The sequence below is a fragment of the Lissotriton helveticus genome, chromosome 9 (genome assembly GCF_964261635.1).
Source record: "Lissotriton helveticus chromosome 9, aLisHel1.1, whole genome shotgun sequence".
NCBI lineage: Eukaryota > Metazoa > Chordata > Amphibia > Caudata > Salamandridae > Lissotriton > Lissotriton helveticus.
In genome coordinates this window covers 1,139,072,983-1,139,094,028 of record NC_136070.1, presented here as the reverse complement: position 1 = coordinate 1,139,094,028, position 21,046 = coordinate 1,139,072,983, and the positions used below count along the sequence as shown (strand labels likewise).

Here is a 21,046-nt window from a genome sequence, read left to right as displayed (position 1 = left end):
TGGACAGTATTGCCCAAAGCTTTGTGACACCCTACATTCTCCTCTTATAAACAGGACATATAGGGACAGATGGAAAGTTGCTTAAAGAGTATTGCACCATCGGTGCCGCATCCAACGCCGTATGGCACCCGTGAGGCGATAATTCGACATCTGGAAGAGTAACTGGTGCGGAATTGATGGACGCCGCTGACGTAATTGGCTGCCCCGAATCCAACACTGAAGGTGAAGACCATGAAGGGCTGTGTATCAGTGCCATCTCGTATCTGATAACGGATTCAGAGGGACCTACTGGCACCAAGGACGAGCCTGTCGGTGAGGGTTCAGCTGAGGCACTTCCCTTCTCCTTGGGGTTAGAAAGTGTGCCAGAGGGGAATTGAGGCCTAAAGACTTTATGCAGGAAAGTGTAATATTCCCGCGTTTGGGTTAGAGTTGCCCCAGCTCCAGGATATTTAGGGAGGTGTGAGATGGACTCCAGGGAAAGCTCTGCAACTGAAGGTTGGGAAATGGCTTGGAAACAAACTTATATTTCAACTAATGGGGCTTTGGAGTCTCCCTCGATGTTAACGAAGACACCCGAACAGCTCATTGACCAGTTTCTGTACTTTGATGAAGACTTAAGATGCAACGTTGCCGCAGATAGTTGCATCTCCAGATGTTTCATTTGGTGTTCTCTCAACTAAGGGAGGGCGTGTACGCGGAGTGGCACTCTGCGGAGTTCCACAGAGTTAAAAAAAACCTCAGTGGAACTCCGCTCCGCACCAGTACCACACCCAATTTAAAAAAAACACTTCCTTGCTCTCTGGCGTCTTTGCGATGCCCTCCTCCTCACTGCGGTCTCTCCTCCTCGCCGCCGTCCTCATCACCATTCGCAAACCCATGCACAGTCCACGCAAGATGTAAAACGTAGGGGTTTGCAGCAAGGACGAGGACAGCAGTGAGGAGGAGGCACCACGGAGAGGAGGAGGGCAGCCCGGAAACACCAGCAAGCAGGTAAGTGTTTTTTTTGGGGGGGCCGTGGTGCAGGGGCTAAGAGGCTAACTCCGCTCCGCCACACAGTCGGAGTTTTGCCTGATCTCCACGTTCCCAATGGAGCACGGAGTTGGCAAAACTCTGCAAACTCCGCAGGCGGAGCGGAGTTCGCCGCCCAGGGTTGCTCTTAACGCCTTTGGCCAAAGACTATGTCAAGAACCACACTCCTCTGAGTCATGGTGGGCTCCCAGGCACCACAAATAGATGGTATGAAGATCTATGATCAACATTTATTTGTCACAAGATCCACAGGAATTAAACCCTTAAGGCATTGTTAAAAAAGCGCACTGTTTGTAACACAAAATGTGGAGATAGGCTGAAAAACGTCCCACTAACTGCATATATTGCTTCTCATAACACCTTTCTTAATTTTCAAAGCTCTCTATCTATTTTTCACTGAATAAACGGCACCCTTATAAATATGTTGTAGGTACGATTAGCTCTCAGAAAAAACATTCTCTGACATAAATATTGATTCTTAATTATACTCTACAAAATACTGCCCAATTACAGACAATATTTAGGACAAAATATTTATTTCAGACAATATTCTTAGAATGATATTCTGGTAACATACCTATATAAATAGTTCTTATAAACACAGTAATTTAAGATTTGGAGTAAAAGTGCTCACTCTAAAACACATCATTTTTTTTTACTGACGACTTCATTTACAGCGTCATTATAAAGTCATAATGTTGTAAAATATTGCCTGCTTCAACAAGGATGCTGGACAATTTCAAAAGATCTCAAAGGGGTAATGAAGCAGACTATGCATCTACTGCAAGAACAAAGTGAGTAAAAATATTTGTGTTACACAGTACTGCAGTTAGAAACACTGTAGTAAGTCCATTATGATTTGTGTTGAACGATCAAGGATCAATCCTCTGTAGAAATTCGTATTTAACATGTAGTAGTATCCATAAATAAAGGTACAGAAAGAAATATACAAAGTTACATTACCTGCAGCTGTCTTACACTTATACGTAAGTCAGACTCGTTGAATCCATATGGGATGTTCCAGCCAAGAGGGCCAAATTTCTTCCTCTCTTGCACCAATGCATGGAAAAAGCAAACACCAAACAGCAACTTCTCCCATATCTTTAAAAAGAAAAAATAACACATTTGAACATTGTCTGCTTTATTTGAATATAGTGATTTCAGCTCATGGCATGTTTATGTAACCCAGAATACTGCTATCCAAAAGGAGACTTGGAAGCAGGTGTACCTTACACAGAATGGCGTTAAACATTTCTGGAATAGTCAGCGCACCTTGAAATATATATTGTCACATGGCTTTAAGGTGTTTTTGTAATACTTACAAACATTCCAACAATAAACCATAATTCAAACATAAAGGTGGGGCATAACTTCTTTACTTACCAATACATTTCAATACTCTGATTACATGACTTAATTGCTGTTAAACAGAGCTTCACACACCTTGTGCCGTGAACTCAGGTATCTCTCATACACGGAGACACCTCTTATTCCTGCACCTACATGGGTGGGTGTTTGACCTGTCAGCCTTAAGGTGGTCTTCCCCCAAATTCTGTGCCTGCTTGCCTCCAATTTGGCTGAATTTGTGTTGGCCATAGGACTCTGTGCACATTACCACTGCTAACCAGTGCTAAAGTGCTTGTGCTCACACTCTTATACATGGTTTGATTGGCATATTCCCAATTTGCATATTTAATGTACTTTTAAGACCCTTTTAGAGTGGTACACCATAATCCCAGGACTTGTAAATTAAATGCTATTAGTGTGGGCATGCAGCACATATTGTCCCACCCACTTAGGTAGCCCTTTAGAACAGGTCGCAGGTCTACCATTGCAGCCTGAATGCAGCTTTACACTGCCATGTCACCCTGTCATTTAAAATCCTATGCAAATCCTTAAACTCCCCTTTCATTAAATATATGTCACACATAAGGTAGGCCTTAGGTAGCCCATAGGGCAGAGCGCTGTGTTAGTAAAAGATATTACACAGTGTAAGATAAAAATCTCGAATCCTCCTGACGCATGAATACGCGTTGTGGCAGTTAAATTCCAAATCAATAATCACATGTGTTCCTCTTTGAAAGAGTTTATTTTGAACCAATCTTCAGAATATTACTTCATATGCTGGATGATTCACAAAAATATATATATATTCCAAGAGAATGGTTACAGTGGTAGATTTCCAACAAGGTATATTTGTACACATCAGTCATAAATGCATCCCCTATGCATTTCAAGCGGAGCTCTTCATCAGGGGGAATGTCTGAGAAGAAATCAAAAATAACAGAAGATATAACGCGAGATAGAAGCAAAAAGATCTAAAAAATGCTCTTTCAAAATAGTTCCAAAGTGTGCTGAATATAAACGAAGGTGTCAGCCAGAGGAAACCAGTAAAGAAACAGATAAGACATGCTTCTACCAGTGACAATGTAATAGTAATGTGAGTTGGAAAATAGAAAGAGGAACCTGTTGAAGTAAGAAAGAATAAAAAGAAACCCGTGTTGAGATCGTGGAACTAGCGGAACAAACCCACACGTTGTGACTAAAAAAATTACAGAGCGGGTGCTTAACAGAAAATGCGTGAAAGATTGCATGCCAGAAAACGGCTCACGTAGAGAATAGCATCCGTGAGTCAGACTGACCCCAGAAGTTGAAGTGTAAGACCTGATGGCAAAGTAAAACGGGGCGGGTGCATAGCAGAGAATGCATGGTGAATTACATGCCGGTGAACTGCCCACTTAATAAAAGATGTCCGTGAGTCAGGCTGACCCCAGGAGCTTAAAGTGTAGAGCCCGGTGGCAGTATAAAGCGAATACAAGTATTCTTACCGCATCTTATAGCGAAAGCGTGCACCTCGGTGGAACCACAAACACGGGTGTGTTGTACGCTGATGATGCCGGAAACCAAGGCGGCGTTATCAGCGTGCGGGGAACAAACAAAGAAAGAAGACTGTGTAAAAGTCAGAAAATGTGTCTGCGGAGAACCCAGGGTAATAAAGTTGTGTGAATGAAGAAACAAAATGGGTAAAAAATAAAGAAAAGAAAGGCGAGTGGAAAGTCAAGCAGCTGAGTGCAGAAAAATATTGAAACAGTACAAGATAAATACATATCAAAGAGCCACGGAAAGCGGTCTAAAATAAAAAGGTAGAACAAAAAACCAGAGAAGAATGGGTGCGTAATAATGAAATAGACAATCAGCTAGCCTAAAACAGCTCAAAGAATCAGAAAAAAATATATAGGAAACTTGGTATAACACATTAGGCGAGGGAAAGTTCTGAGAATCCAAAGCATGAAAACAGTAGAACGAAATCAAGAGGATAGGTGCGAAATAAGGCAAAGGGATTAAAGCACAAGGGCATAGATTCATCAACCGAAATTGCGATCGCAATAGCTGTGAAACAGCAATTGCGATCGCAATTTCAGCTTCCGCTATTCATGAAGCAAAAACGCACCATTTTGCGAATTCGCAAACATAAATTCGCAGAATCAATGTGGACCCCCCTTAGCGAATCTGTAATAGCGATTTACCACTAATTCTGCAAATTAATTTGCGAATTCGCAAATAAATCGCTAATGCAATTCATCAAACATCGCAAATTGCGAAAGAAAACAAAATCGCTAAATGCGAGTGACAATTTAAGGAGAAGTCAAACCAGGTGGTAACCATGAAGTTAAATTGGAGAAAAAGAAATTCAAACAGGAACAATGGGCGGAGAAAAACAAACACATTTAAGGAGACACAGTAGTAGCATGAGTACATTCACAATGCCAGGTCTATACATCGTGGCAAGGCGGCTGAGGCTCCAGCGCGCAGCCCGGAACCGACGCAGGATTCAGGAGCGCATCTTCCGGCTGCGGATAACACTCCTGGGCCAGACTGAAGAGGAGATATACTCCAAATACAGGCTAAATGGGGCAATGATTCACAAGCTCATCAGAGACCTTGACCACCCGATGCAGCACCCAACAAGGAGGACCAATGCCGTGCCCACCCATGTCCAGGTCCTGTGCTGCCTGCACCTCCTGGCCTCGGAAGCTTCCAGGGGATAGTTGCATATGCAGGGGGGATCTCCCAGAGCACACTGTCACGCTGCCTACGGTGTTTCCTGGACGCCATGCTGACCCGGATACACCACTACATAACCTTCCCAACCACCCAACAGGACCTAAATCAAACAAAGCTTGCCTTCTACCACATTGCGCAATTTCCCCATGTAATTGGATGCATTGACTGTACCCACATCCACATCTGCCCACCCGCAGAGACAGAGTACATGTACTGGAATCGCAAGTCCTACCACTTACTGAACATCCAGATGGTCTGCAATGCAAAGACAATCATCACTGACATAGTGGCCCAATACCCGGGGAGCACGCATGATTCCTTCATCTTCCGGCACAGTGGCATACACACCTGCTTGGCCAGGGGTGACTATGGCGAAGGACACCTCCTAGGTAAGTACACATGCCCACATACAGTACGTCGAGACCATGTAACTGCGCATAACAGGCACGGTGTACAACTCAAGAAACTGCTCAATTTTACTAAGGCGAGACATCCCTATTTATACACAAAGAGGTACATTTAGAATACACGCCCCTGCACCAAAATTCAACCAATAGAAAATACATGACATCACACAGCATCATATAGTAAAGCTCATTTTACAGTGTCCCAACCCACAAGTTAATATTTAGGCATATCTAAATAATAATCTGGAAGGTCCGGACAAACCCTTAATTGAAAGCGTAACCCATGAAATGAAGAAACAGTAAAGAAAAGTAGTTTCAGATAATGTGCAAGATAACAGAAACGTAAAGAAACTTAAAAGTTAACAAATGTCTTGAATGGTGATTGGGAAAGTGGATAACGATCTTGCAGCGAAATTGGCTTGGCAGGGTCAATTCCAGATGAAAGGCCAGCTTCTGAAATTAACTCCAGCGCACGAAGGAAACCTTAGTTAATGTACACATGACCCACAAAAGGTCAGACTGCTTTGCTCGCAGACTAACTTCTGAGGCCTACGTAAAAGGCAACACCAGATGGCAGTCATGACGCATGGCAAAAACCCATGTTTAGAAAAGAAAGTCGTGCACTTTAAAAGCACGCAAAATCACAGAACCTCAGTCCCTCCTTTTGCCATTACGTAGGCAATAGCCTAAACTCATGTCAATCTGAATCTAGGTCTATATCTATTCTCATCAGGTCATCAAGGTGTTGCTGTAACATCATCTTATTATCCTTCACTTCTCTCGGGACTGGTCTTCTCACACAGATCGTAGCACAAAGACTACAAATGGCAGGACCACACTGGATGCATAAACAACACAAGAAAAGGATAGCTAACGCCATACCAAGGAACATCAGAATCTTCCATCCCCATTTGGACAACAATTCCCATAACCATCCCATCAACGACCAGTCTCCTTCGTCCACATGAATAGACTCAGAGATCTTATGTAGTCTAGAGATGGCTTGGTACACTGTTGGGGCATTATCTGGTATGAAAACGCAGCAACTAGATCTAATCAATTTGCCTACCCCACCTCTATCTGCAAGTATAATATCTAAAACAAAACGGTTCTGTAATGTCATAAGGCGATCCGCTTGAAGCTCAGCTGTAATATTGCTAAGGGCACCTGCAGTCTCATTTATAGTGGCCTCAACCACTCTCGTAAGCTGACGAATATTCCTACTATTAGCCATAGGAACCCAAAAGGGTAGGAAACCCTTAAAGAAGTCTCCAGCTTCTTGTGCGACAGTATCTTTCGCATCGATTACACCTCTACCATATCTTGTCTTATGGTAATCGGAAACAGCAGTGTATGTAGGGGGAAGCAAAAATGCCACGTAACATGTGCCGGAAAAATCAGATGGCAACCATGTGTATGCTCTATCGTGACAAACAAAATACGTGCCTTTAGCTGGCACGAACGGAGGAGATTTCTGGGAGGTATAAACGTATGTGTGAACACACACACTCTTACCAAGCTGAGCTCTCGGATTCTGACCATTACCTTGCAAACAAAGATGACCTCGGTGGGGTACAATCCAAATAGGAGGAGACCTTCGCTGCCTTTCTTTTTCCGTCAAGCTAACACTATATGTCGTCTTATTCCAACCGACATATGCTCGTACCTCATCTTTAGGGATAGCATTATACGCGTCAATATCTCTAATCATATCGACTATTCCCCGTATCAAAGCATTCTTGCTCACGTTATCGTTAACAGAACGCACTGGAGAGGCTTCGTTCGCATAGATAAACATCGATTGGAGTGCCCAAACTGACCCATTAGGTGAAAAAGGCAAAACCAAATATGGCATTCCCTTGTCTGTAGTATGTGGCATAAGACCACACACCCAACAATTTGTGGCATTTATGACTAGCTGATGCTGATGCAACATCTGTATAAACGAATTATTCACAAATTCTGATCTTCGTGTCTGTTCATGTTCAGGTAACATATGAAACTCATGTGGAGATGCAGTAGAAAAAGAAAGAGTAGGTTGGGAGGTAGATGTAAGCGGCAATTGTGTGACATAGAAAATCCAACCCACACAAGCTAACGTAATATTCACAAGCATAAGGAAACACATTATTAAAAAACATTTGCTACGAACCAATGTACACATTTTCATTTTGAAACCACTTTTCTCAACACCTTTCTCAGACCCAAAAGACTCCACCCTCTAACCGTGCTGTTCGCGGCGGTTGGGTGTTCCGTGCTAAGGAATGCGTCTGTCAGTCCAGGGAACGCCCGGAGACCAACCAGAACCTCGACCTTGTGTCTTCGGCTTGCACTCCCAAGTCTTTACACCGCGAACTTACAGCTGAGTCCGGATGGTGACTCGAAAAAGGAAAAAGCAAAAAAAAAGTCTCTTGATCTGACGAAGTGTAATTCACTATATAAAAAATTCCAGTTTCAACTTTATTTGTCCATATGTACAGTCTTTCGCGGTCTTAGATCGTAGCGTTCTTTATTAGGTACAGTTGGATCCTTAAATAAAAGTTCCGGATTGGTGGTGTCAATTTTTAGATGAGGAGGCACAGCAGCTTGCAGAACATCATCATCCTCGCGTTCTGACCGTGTCCATGTCAAATGAGCATCACTAAATGGAACAAATCTAGGAGTTTTTTCACATTCAGAATCGGCTATACCTCCCCTCACCCACTGATCATACGGTAAAGGCAAAGGAACCTTTTTCATATGGGTGGCATGCACCCAGTTCTTTTTACCAGCTACTCTAACAGCAGTTCTAGTGATAAGAAGAACTAAGTAGGGACCAGTCCATCTCGGTTCCAGATTCTTGGTGCGCTGGAAATTCTTAACGAGAACGTAGCGTCCAGGTTCAATGGAATGGCCTGGATCTGTAGTAGCTGTCGGTAAACTGTCATAAACCTGTTGGTGGAGAACACGTAATTTAGCAGTCAAGTCATGTAAGTAATCCACCAACATAGGGTACTCAATACTGCTGTATTCTTTAGGACGAGGCACACCCCAAACATTCGCAGGACGACCAAACACAATTTCATACGGACTAAGTCCCACTCAAGAATGCACAGTCGTCCTTGTTGACAAAAGAGCCAACGGCAAGGCCATGTAAGACCAGTGCTCGCTTGTACCTTAGCTAATTTCAGCTTCAAGGTACCATTGTAACATTCAACAAGTCCAGCAGACTGGGGGTGATTCGCTGCATGGAACTTTTGATTTATTCCCAATCCAGCACACACTTTCTTCATGATTTGACCCACAAATTAACTCCCATTGTCCGACCATACAATTCTCGGCAAACCATACCTAGGGGAGTACTCTCTCAGCAAAACCTTGGCTGTAGACAAGGCAGTATTATCTTTTAGGGGGTAGGCCTCTATCCACCTGGAAAAGGCACAAACAACCACAAGGACATACTTCAAATTATTGCATCTCTCCATGTGAATGTAGTCTAACTGTATCAATTCAAACGGATACGTTGTGGAGCAAAATCACCAGCTGGAGTTGGAGTTCCCTTACCAGGATTATACTTCAGACAAATCATACAATGTTTCACCACGTTCTCTGCACATTTCGGAATTCCAGCATTCTGCCAAACTGGAGCCAACAACTTGCATATTCCCTTCGAACTTATGTGAGCCATTCCATGAGCCATTGTAACCACTGGGAGCACATACGCATCAGGCAACAACCATCGCTGGTGTTCTGACAACTGAACCCAACAACCTCTCGAATCCAACATACCCGTAGTTTCTCTCTAAACACTCACTTCTTTCTCAGTCACTTCAGCCTGAATCATTTTCACACTTTCTATTGTGTCTTCACACATTCCACCAGCCATAACCCAATTAGCTGGGCCTGCAACATACATACGGCTCATCATGTCTTTCGCCGTTTCCTTCGCAACTTCATCTGCAAACGCATTCCCTCGACCAACATCGTCCACAACTTTCTTATGTGCACTATACTTCACAATTGCAATCTGCTTTGGGAGAGTTAGAGATTCCAAAAGTTCATTCACCAACTGCCCATGCTGTATTTTTGTCCCATGCGAAGTAAGGAACCCACGCTCTCTCCACAAATGCCCAAAACTATGGGCAACACCAAACGCATACTGGCTATCGGTGTAAACATTCACTCGCTTTCCTTCTGACAACACAGTCAGTGCAATCAACTCTGCTGCTTGCGCAGAATTCTGTGGTATGCGTGCTGTCCCAACAACTGTATGTAAAGTTGTAATAGCATACGCTGCAGTCGTTTCACCATTCGGAAGCTTAAAACATGAACCATCTGCCCATAGGCTACCATCAACATCCGTAAGGGGAGTATCCCTTAGATCGACTCTAGCTTTCGTTTCTTCCTCTGTACGAAGAAAACAATCATGCTGTTCCTGAGGATCAGTCTCTGTAGAGATCGGTAACAACGTAGGTGGATTCAGCACATTACATCGTTTAATGTGAACATGACTAGCTAACAATGTCAACTCGTAACCTGACAGACGTGCACTAGTAAGGTGCTGTGTCTTAGTCCTGTTTAATAAGGTATCTACTCCATGTGGGACCATCACAATCAACGTATTGTCCAATACCAAACCATCAGACTGTCGAATAGAAACAGCCGCTGCAGCTGTAGCTCTCAGACAACTCGGCAACGCCTTAGCAACTGGGTCTAACGTTGCTGAAAAATACGCGCATGGAAGCTGCTTGTCCCCAAATGGTTGTGTCAACACTGACAACGCACAACCTTCTCTCTCATGCACGTACAACGTGAAAGGCTTACTATAGTCTGGCGTACCCAACACAGGAGCCGAACACAATGCATCGCGTAGTTCAGAAAAACTTTTCTGACATTCGTCAGACCAAGGAAGAGGATGCGGAGTATCTTTCAGAGTCAATGCCAACAAAGGTTTCACTAGCAAGGAATAATTGGGGATCCACTGTCTACAATATGATGTAATACCTAAAAAGGCAGGCACTTCTCTCTGTGTGGATGGTACATTCATTTGCGCAATCGTTTGAATTCGTTCTGGGGTCAATCTCCTTCCCTCCTTTGACAAGAGATGACCTAAGTAGGTCACTTCTTGGCGACAATATTGCAACTTTGAAGGTGACACTTTATGATGAAGATCAGACAAATACCGCAACAAAGAAAGAGTAGCCTCTTTACAAATCTGTTCATCATCAGCAGTAACCAACAAATCATCGACGTACTGAATAAGAGTAGCACCAACAGGTAACACAAAACCGTCAAGCTGAGTTTTCAAACCTTGACTATAGATGAAGGGACTTTCACAATAACCTTAGGGAGCTCTCTTAAACCGGATGCTTCGGCCTCCTAATGAGAAGCCAAAAATATCCCTACTCTCCTCAGCAATAGGAATACTGAAGAAAGCATTCTTCAAATCAATGACAGAAAACCAAGCTGCCGAAGCAGGAATCAAAGTCAACAAAGCAGTGATATCAGGTACCACAGGAAACTGTGGCACTACTATCTTATTGACCTCTCGAAGGTCGATCACAAACCTGTACACAGGTGAATGATAAGCATCAGTATGTTTAAGAACAGGCAAAACAGGACTGTTACACACATTACCTCTCGTTTCCTCAACTACACCCTTCTCAACCAAATCATAGACAATCGCTAAAAGAGCTCTCTCACCATCACTCGAAATCTTGTATTGGGGAATACGAGGTAGCCTAGCATTTGACTTAAGGGTGACAACATAAGGTGGAATCTGCAAAAGACCAACATCATTTGGACCTGTGGCCCAAAGTGTATCAGGAAGCGAAAGCAATTCCAGTGGCAAACAATCCTTAGACAAATACATTGGAGAAATCACTTTCTTACCAAGGGAAAGTTGTACTCCCGAAGGAGAACAATGCAATGTCGCATACAATCTTTTCAGCAAGTCCAAACCCAACAGATTCTCACCACAACCAGTCGTTAAAATAAGTGGAGCTTCCAATTCACAAGGGCCAATGGTAAGGGACAAAGGACTAGAAACCGGATTACGTACTGGGGCGCCTGAAAATCCTACTGAAACATTGGTCAAGCCAGACAAAGGTGCGCCAGGAAGTTTAGAGTGCATAATAGAACTCTTCATCGCACCAGTATCCAAAAGAAAAGGTTCTACCACACCTGATGTAATCACTTCAACATAAGGTCCACTCTGATCTACTGGAACTGACACTACTCCCTCTCTTTGTCCTTGGCTGTCCTAGTTATCATTATAACCAGAACTCTCACCTTCGACATAGTAATCCTCAACATAATACTGGGCAGACTGACCACTCGGAACATTCTGTCTGTCAAAATAATTCGCAGAATTCTGTAGGGAAGAAGAACGCTCATTCTGAGGGATCACACCACGTCCCCTACCCCTAGGAGCGTGCTGAAACTACCACAACCTCTCTGACCAGATACACCATTCGCACGCTGTAACAAAGCTGGGCAACTATTCTTGTAATGACCTTCCTCTCTGCAATAAGCACACTGATTAGGGCCAGGAAAGAATCGCTGAACATAAGGCTCAGGCTTCTGTAACAATCTCTGAAATTGTGGAGGTTGCTGAAACTGAGGCTGATTCTGACGAGGCGGCTAAGCTTGCTGCAAAAGAACTTTCGTCTTTAACTCTTTAGTTTTCTTCTCCACGTTATCCTTCTCATCTTTATCCCTATTCTCGTAATATTGTGCAGTAGCCAATATCTGGGCCGACAAAGAGACAGCCCATGAACTCTTGGAGTCCTTTAACTTATTAGAAAGTTCGGGAAGCAAATTAATGACAAATTTATCCACAAACAACCTTTGACCACCCTCCGTACTCATATCCTGACCACTATGATCAATAAACGTCTCTTCAAACCTAGTGAAGAAATCAGATACACTCTTGTCTTTCTTCTGCTTACATGCTGCTAACTTATCCCAATTTACTCATAAAGCGGGCATCATCGTTTTCATCAGATTAATAATTCTACCTGGTAATTCTGAAACTAGAGGTTCAGGTTTAGTACCTCCCTCCTGTCTACCATCTGCGGCAACAATATTCGCCCAGGTATCACCTAATTCAGCAGCATGATTCTCATGACGAATCTTCGCCCACAAAGGTTGGGGGACTACATTACCCATCAACATATCGATGTCAGCTAAATTCATAATACACGCTTCAACTGTCTGGGACAACTCCTTGTAATAACCAGCAGGATTCTTACGAGGGTCAGGTAAGGTCTGCTTAAGAGCCAAGACCTCTGCTCTCTTCCAAGGGACATGTACCCATATTCGTTGAAAGTGAGCCGGAGCGGCCTGAATACCCAAATTTACATTAGCCTGAACTGCTTCTTTCCATACAGGAGGAACTTCTCTCATAGGATACTGTCTCGCTTTTCTTCTAACAGAAGAATCAGGTTCGTACAATGTCTGAGGCGGAAGGCTAGACCTAAAAGCCAGTATCATCTCCACGGCATCTGTAATATCAGATTCTACTATCATCCCTTTAGCAAAATCCGACTGAACATCAAGTAGTTCCTACGGGATCAAACCCAAATCATTATCTTCCCATTCTTGACGCAAAAACATACACATCACATTAAAAACATACCTTTGCTTAGGCGGCTCCCACAGAAAGAAAACATCCATAACCGCTGGCAAATTATACCTTGAGGCATTTATAATCCATTTACGAGCCAACAAATCCAACACAGCCCAATCCTCAGAACCAGGAAGCTGACTACGACTCTGCTTACGCTCCGAAACAGGGGTCATATTCAGTGACCCAAACAATGGAGACAACAAATTAGAAACCGTTTCTGTCATTCGTTTTCAAACAGAAGGAGAAGAAGCAGACATAAGAACAGGAGAGTAAGTATTTTGAGGCAAAGAAGGTGTAGGGACAAGAACAGTAGAAATCGAAGATGCAGAAGCAGAAGGCAAAGGAGTTTGAGGCAAAGCTGGTAGCAAGGCTGGCGACCCTAGAATGGGTTGCGCAGGAGGAGGCAAAACCATCTGTGGAGCACCGGGTGGCTGAACAACAGCAGGAGGTTGAACAACAAAGGGTGGAACAACCGGGGGTAATAGAGGCGCAGTAGCACCCTGCACATAGGGAGGTGGCAATCTCAGTAAATGAGAGATCAAAGGATATTTTTCAAGGTCTTCAATCACTTTTGGAGGAGAAGACGGCAAGGCCGGATAACATTTATCTATGGCCATACAACGCTGTCTATCTAAAACTTGACTCGCACGCTCTTCTCCATCTTCCTTAAACTGTCTAGCAGCTTGTAGTACTGGCATATTCTTATCTTTCCTATCTCTCTTTGCTTGTTTAATTTCTCTCTGTTTGGCTTCCTTACGCCAAAGGCGGAAAGAGTCAAACATTGCCGGCCGGGCTTTCTTCTTAAATAGCTTAACTTCTAGATTGTCTAAAATCTCTGTTTCAAAACTACCATGTGGGGGCCATTGCAAAACACCATCCTTTTTAGTGTAGTGGACCCATACTTCATTGTAAGTAATGGCACCCACTCCATGTTTAGAATAGAGCTCATAAGTCAGAGTTCCAACCGGAGGTATCGGACATAAATCCTCCAATCGGGAATCCCTGTTACTACCACAAACAAACCAATTACCAAATTTACCAAGACCAGGCATCTTGCTCACTAGTCTGGTTTCAAACTTCAAAGTGAATCAAAAATGATACACTCGTAAATATACAAGCCCTTCGGCTTTGGGTACTGCAGCAACCAAATCAAAACCAAGGAACCAAACAAAGTCGTGGGAGCGACCCACTTATACTTAACCAAATATCTGTCACGCCACCAGAAGACCTTCTATCGTTTCGCTTTACAAACATCAATCGGAGGGTCCAAGACAAGGTGACAGTCAGGGCAGCAGTCCTTCGTAGCCGTTGGAAAGCGGGAAGCCTCGCAGAAAAGACCTTCGGTCCACGTCGACATGCAGGGGTCGATGAAGTGGGGGCCCTCCTCCAGAGTTTCCTCACGTGGCTCCTCGCAATCTTCGGGCTTGGACCGGTACCACTGAAGTCGTCCCACGTTGGCCGCGCCAACTGAAGAACTGGGATTTCAAGTACCCAGCGGCGCCAGGGACACGCCCAAAGTCCTCTGGGTTCCCTTGCCTTGGTATACAGAGTCACGGAATACTTCTAGGTGGCGTCAGAGATCAAATTTATTAGCTGCAGCTAGTAGCAGAAATCCCAGCAATACAACACGGTGTACAACTCAAGAAACTGCTCAATTTTACTAAGGCGAAACATAGCTATTTATACACAAAAAGGTAAATTTAAAATGCACGCCCCTACACCAAAATTCAACCAATAGAAAATACATGACATCACACAGCATCATATAGTAAAGCTCATTTTACAGTGTCCCAACCCACAAGTTAATATTTAGGCATATCTAAATAATAATCTGGAAGGCCCGGACAAACCCTTAATTGAAAGCGTAACCCATGAAATGAAGAAACAGTACAGAAAAGTAGTTTCAGATAATGTGCAAGATAACAGAAACATAAAGAAACTTAAAAGTTAACAAATGTCTTGAATGGTGATTGGGAAAGTGGATAACGATCTTGCAGGGAAATTGGCTTGGCAGGGTCAATTCCAGGTGAAAGGCCAGCTTCTGAAATTAACTCCAGCGCACGAAGGAAACCTTAGTTAATGTACACATGACCCACAAAAGGTCAGACTGCTTTGCTCGCAGACTAACTTCTGAGGCCTACGTAAAAGGCAACACCAGATGGCAGTCACGACGCATGGCAAAAACCCATGTTTAGAAAAGAATGTCGTGCACTTTAAAAGCACGCAAAATCACAGAACCTCACCTCCTCACCCCATACCTGAACCCTGCCACACCACAGGAACGGCGTTACAATGCTGCACACATTCGCACTAGAAATTGCATTGAACGGACATTTGGGCTGTTGAAGAGCCGATTCCGCATCCTACATAAGACTGGTGGGGCCCTCAAATACCAGCCTGAGGTCTGCTGCCGCATCGTGGCCGTGTGTGCCATACTCCACAATATTGCAACCAAGTAGAGGATACCTGTGGAGCTCTCTGGCAGTGAGTAAGAGGGGGACAACCGCCCACCTGCACATGTGCATCATGCACGCGGGGAGAATCTTGCAGAAGGACACAGGCGCCGCAACCAAATCACAATGAACTATTTCTAGTGCACCCATACCCCTCACACAACACTGCACTCATGCATGCCAAAGTAAATAATGACAAGAGTCGGATTAACGTTTGAAATAAATTCTTATTGTTTTTTGCATAATATTTCTTAAAATTCTTTTTTAACAATACATGACAACTGTATTTCCTCATACAGCCCCATGATAGCGAAGCAGGCGTGCTTGTCATATCAGCATGATTCAGAAAAGGGGGTGGTGATGAACAGAGTGCCTGAATTAAGCAGACCACTCTTACCCAGTCCAATGATCAGGGCTTGATCCATCACCGTTTTTTAGCTCACTGCACCATCCCAGCTCAGAACTTGGCTATATGCAAATTAGTCTGTTCCTGTCCCAGTGCATGATGGGAACAGGGCAAACCAAACTACCAAGCCAATTCTTGTACTGGGAAGGAAACAAGCTTCCGGGGACCGGTTTCTGCCATTTCAGGCGTCGTCGGCCCGGCTTGCTTGAATCCTGATGGTGCAATGAGCAAGGGACTCACATCTGAGTATACCCTTCCACGCTTAGGGTGGACAAAATGATTCAGAAAAGGGGGTGGTGATGAACAGAGTGCCTGAATTAAGCAGACCACTCTTACCCAGTCCAAAGATCAGGGCTTGATCCATCACCGTTTTTTAGCTCACTGCACCATCCCAGCTCAGAACTTGGCTATATGCAAATTAGTCTGTTCCTGTCCCAGTGCATGATGGGAACAGGGCAAACCAAACTACCAAGCCAATTCTTGTACTGGGAAGGAAACAAGCTTCCGGGGACCGGTTTCTGCCATTTAAGGCGTCGTCGGCCCGGCTTGCTTGAATCCTGATGGTGCAATGAGCAAGGGACTCACATCTGAGTATACCCTTCCACGCTTAGGGTGGACAAAATGATTCAGAAAAGGGGGTGGTGAGGAACAGAGTGCCTGAATTAAGCAGACCACTCTTACCCAGTCCAAAGATCAGGGCTTGATCCATCACCGTTTTTTAGCTCACTGCACCATCCCAGCTCAGAACTTGGCTATATGCAAATTAGTCTGTTCCTGTCCCAGTGCATGATGGGAACAGGGCAAACCAAACTACCAAGCCAATTCTTGTACTGGGAAGGAAACAAGCTTCCGGGGACCGGTTTCTGCCATTTCAGGCGTCGTCGGCCCGGCTTGCTTGAATCCTGATGGTGCAATGAGCAAGGGACTCACATCTGAGTATACCCTTCCACGCTTAGGGTGGACAAAATGATTCAGAAAAGGGGGTGGTGATGAACAGAGTGCCTGAATTAAGCAGACCACTCTTACCCAGTCCAAAGATCAGGGCTTGATCCATCACCATTTTTTAGCTCACTGCACCATCCCAGCTCAGAACTTGGCTATATGCAAATTAGTCTGTTCCTGTCCCAGTGCATGATGGGAACAGGGCAAACCAAACTATCAAGCCAATTCTTGTACTGGGAAGGAAACAAGCTTCCGGGGACCGGTTTCTGCCATTTCAGGCGTCGTCGGCCCGGCTTGCTTGAATCCTGATGGTGCAATGAGCAAGGGACTCACATCTGAGTATACCCTTCCACGCTTAGGGTGGACAAAATGATTCAGAAAAGGGGGTGGTGATGAACAGAGTGCCTGAATTAAGCAGACCACTCTTACCCAGTCCAACGATCAGGGCTTGATCCATCACCGTTTTTTAGCTCACTGCACCATCCCAGCTCAGAACTTGGCTATATGCAAATTAGTCTGTTCCTGTCCCAGTGCATGATGGGAACAGGGCAAACCAAACTACCAAGCCAATTCTTGTACTGGGAAGGAAACAAGCTTCCGGGGACCGGTTTCTGCCATTTCAGGCGTCGTCGGCCCGGCTTGCTTGAATCCTGATGGTGCAATGAGCAAGGGACTCACATCTGAGTATACCCTTCCACGCTTAGGGTGGACAAAATGATTCAGAAAAGGGGGTGGTGATGAACAGAGTGCCTGAATTAAGCAGACCACTCTTACCCAGTCCAAAGATCAGGGCTTGATCCATCACCGTTTTTTAGCTCACTGCACCATCCCAGCTCAGAACTTGGCTATATGCAAATTAGTCTGTTCCTGTCCCAGTGCATGATGGGAACAGGGCAAACCAAACTACCAAGCCAATTCTTGTACTGGGAAGGAAACAAGCTTCCGGGGACCGGTTTCTGCCATTTCAGGCGTCGTCGGCCCGGCTTGCTTGAATCCTGATGGTGCAATGAGCAAGGGACTCACATCTGAGTATACCCTTCCACGCTTAGGGTGGACAAAATGATTCAGAAAAGGGGGTGGTGATGAACAGAGTGCCTGAATTAAGCAGACCACTCTTACCCAGTCCAAAGATCAGGGCTTGATCCATCACCGTTTTTAGCTCACTGCACCATCCCAGCTCAGAACTTGGCTATATGCAAATTAGTCTGTTCCTGTCCCAGTGCATGATGGGAACAGGGCAAACCAAACTACCAAGCCAATTCTTGTACTGGGAAGGAAACAAGCTTCCGGGGACCGGTTTCTGCCATTTCAGGCGTCGTCGGCCCGGCTTGCTTGAATCCTGATGGTGCAATGAGTGGTCTGCTTAATTCAGACACTCTGTTCATCACCACCCCCTTTTCTGAATCGTTTTTGGCCACTATAGGTGTGGCAGGGTATACTCAGACATGAGTCCCTTGCTCACTGCTCCATCAGGATTCAAGCAAGCCGGGCCGACGAGGCTGAAATGCCAGAAACCGGTCCCCGGTAGCTTGTCTGCTTTCTGGTGAAGAATTGGATTGGTAGTTTGGTCTGCCCTGTTCCCATGATGCACTGGGCCAGGGACAGACTAATTTGCATATAGCCAGGTTCTGAGCTGGGATGGGGCAGTGAGCTAAATAACGGTGATGGATCAAGCCCTGATCTTTGGACTGGGTAAGAGTGGTCTGCTTAATTCAGACACTCTGTTCATCACCACCCCCTTTTCTGAATCGTTTTTGGCCACTATAGGTGTGGCAGGGTATACTCAGACATGAGTCCCTTGCTCACTGCTCCATCAGGATTCAAGCAAGCCGGGCCGACTAGGCTGAAATGCCAGAAACCGGTCCCCGGTAGCTTGTCTCCTTTCTGGTGAAGAATTGGCTTGGTAGTTTGGTCTGCCCTGTTCCCATGATGCACTGGGCCAGGGACAGACTAATTTGCATATAGCCAGGTTCTGAGCTGGGATGGGGCAGTGAGCTAAATAACGGTGATGGATCAAGCCCTGATCTTTGGACTGGGTAAGAGTGGTCTGCTTAATTCAGACACTCTGTTCATCACCACCCCCTTTTCTGAATCGTTTTTGGCCACTATAGGTGTGGCAGGGTATACTCAGACATGAGTCCCTTGCTCACTGCTCCATCAGGATTCAAGCAAGCCGGGCCGACGAGGTTGAAATGCCAGAAACCGGTCCCCGGTAGCTTGTCTCCTTTCTGGTGAAGAATTGGCTTGGTAGTTTGGTCTGCCCTGTTCCCATGATGCACTGGGCCAGGGACAGACTAATTTGCATATAGCCAGGTTCTGAGCTGGGATGGGGCAGTGAGCTAAATAACGGTGATGGATCAAGCCCTGATCTTTGGACTGGGTAAGAGTGGTCTGCTTAATTCAGACACTCTGTTCATCACCACCCCCTTTTCTGAATCGTTTTTGGCCACTATAGGTGTGGCAGGGTATACTCAGACATGAGTCCCTTGCTCACTGCTCCATCAGGATTCAAGCAAGCCGGGCCGACGAGGCTGAAATGCCAGAAACCGGTCCCCGGTAGCTTGTCTCCTTTCTGGTGAAGAATTGGCTTGGTAGTTTGGTCTGCCCTGTTCCCATGATGCACTGGTCCAGGGACAGACTAATTTGCATATAGCCAGGTTCTGAGCTCGGATGGGGCAGTGAGCTAAATAACGGTGATGGATCAAGCCCTGATCTTTGGACTGGGTAAGAGTGGTCTGCTTAATTCAGACACTCTGTTCATCACCACCCCCTTTTCTGAATCGTTTTTGGCCACTATAGGTGTGGCAGGGTATACTCAGACATGAGTCCCTTGCTCACTGCTCCATCAGGATTCAAGCAAGCCGGGCCGACGAGGCTGAAATGCCAGAAACCGGTCCCCGGTAGCTTGTCTCCTTTCTGGTGAAGAATTGGCTTGGTAGTTTGGTCTGCCCTGTTCCCATGATGCACTGGGCCAGGGACAGACTAATTTGCATATAGCCAGGTTCTGAGCTGGGATGGGGCAGTGAGCTAAATAACGGTGATGGATCAAGCCCTGATCTTTGGACTGGGTAAGAGTGGTCTGCTTAATTCAGACACTCTGTTCATCACCACCCCCTTTTCTGAATCGTTTTTGGCCACTATAGGTGTGGCAGGGTATACTCAGACATGAGTCCCTTGCTCACTGCTCCATCAGGATTCAAGCAAGCCGGGCCGACGAGGCTGAAATGCCAGAAACCGGTCCCCGGTAGCTTGTCTCCTTTCTGGTGAAGAATTGGCTTGGTAGTTTGGTCTGCCCTGTTCCCATGATGCACTGGGCCAGGGACAGACTAATTTGCATATAGCCAGGTTCTGAGCTGGGATGGGGCAGTGAGCTAAATAACGGTGATGGATCAAGCCCTGATCTTTGGACTGGGTAAGAGTGGTCTGCTTAATTCAGACACTCTGTTCATCACCACCCCCTTTTCTGTCATATCAGCATGGCACTGCTGCTAGAGTACATATAATCACTGGCACCTCCGGCCGGACGAACCCAGTCGCCTCTCCACATCCTCCTCGCCAGTATTGGGCCGTGATGCTGCACTTGGCCTGGGCGACGTTCGGTTACCACGGGCAAGGACAGGCTGCTGAGACTTGATGTGCCCTCACTGGCATCATCCCCCCCCCTTGCATGGCCATGGCCACACGCCTGCTGATTCTGGACAGCGGTTGTGACCTTTTCCAATGCCCTGGCGACGTCCTGGCAGCATTGAACCATCTGAATCTGCATCGCCAGGGACCGGCGTGAAAGTTGGAAGGTCGCATTGCCAATCAGGTGGTTTGATCTTGTGTATGATGACAGCCGGGTCAGCAGCTGGCGGTGGCGGCGGCGGGTGATGTCCTGCTGTGACACCCTGATTTGGCTGTTCTCCCTGACAGCAGGCGTCAGTACCTGCACGTTTTCCGTGAGCTGGCTCAAGTTGCGCGCTGTCTTATAGAGCTGCAGCTGCATGGCTGCCATGTGCCGTGCCTGCTTTTGGTGGACAGCTAGCATCCAGCGTTCTATACCCAGCCCTGGATCCTGGACATGTTCCCCCCTGCCAGCGCGTGTTGCCATGTTGCGCTGCTGCCTCATCAGTCCGCTGGACTGAGATCGCAC

At 45.6% G+C, this 21,046-nt stretch overlaps 1 protein-coding gene across 1 annotated transcript in view; it reads right to left on the bottom strand.

Moving 5' to 3' along the window:
* The window catches only part of DNAH12 (dynein axonemal heavy chain 12), a 1,534,490-nt gene that overhangs the window by 251,544 nt on the left and 1,261,900 nt on the right, over positions 1-21,046 (bottom strand). The window contains exon 66 of the mRNA XM_078661571.1: positions 1,993-2,130. Within this exon, the coding sequence (XP_078517697.1) occupies positions 1,993-2,130 (138 nt within the window). The remainder of the gene's footprint in view (positions 1-1,992; positions 2,131-21,046) is intronic.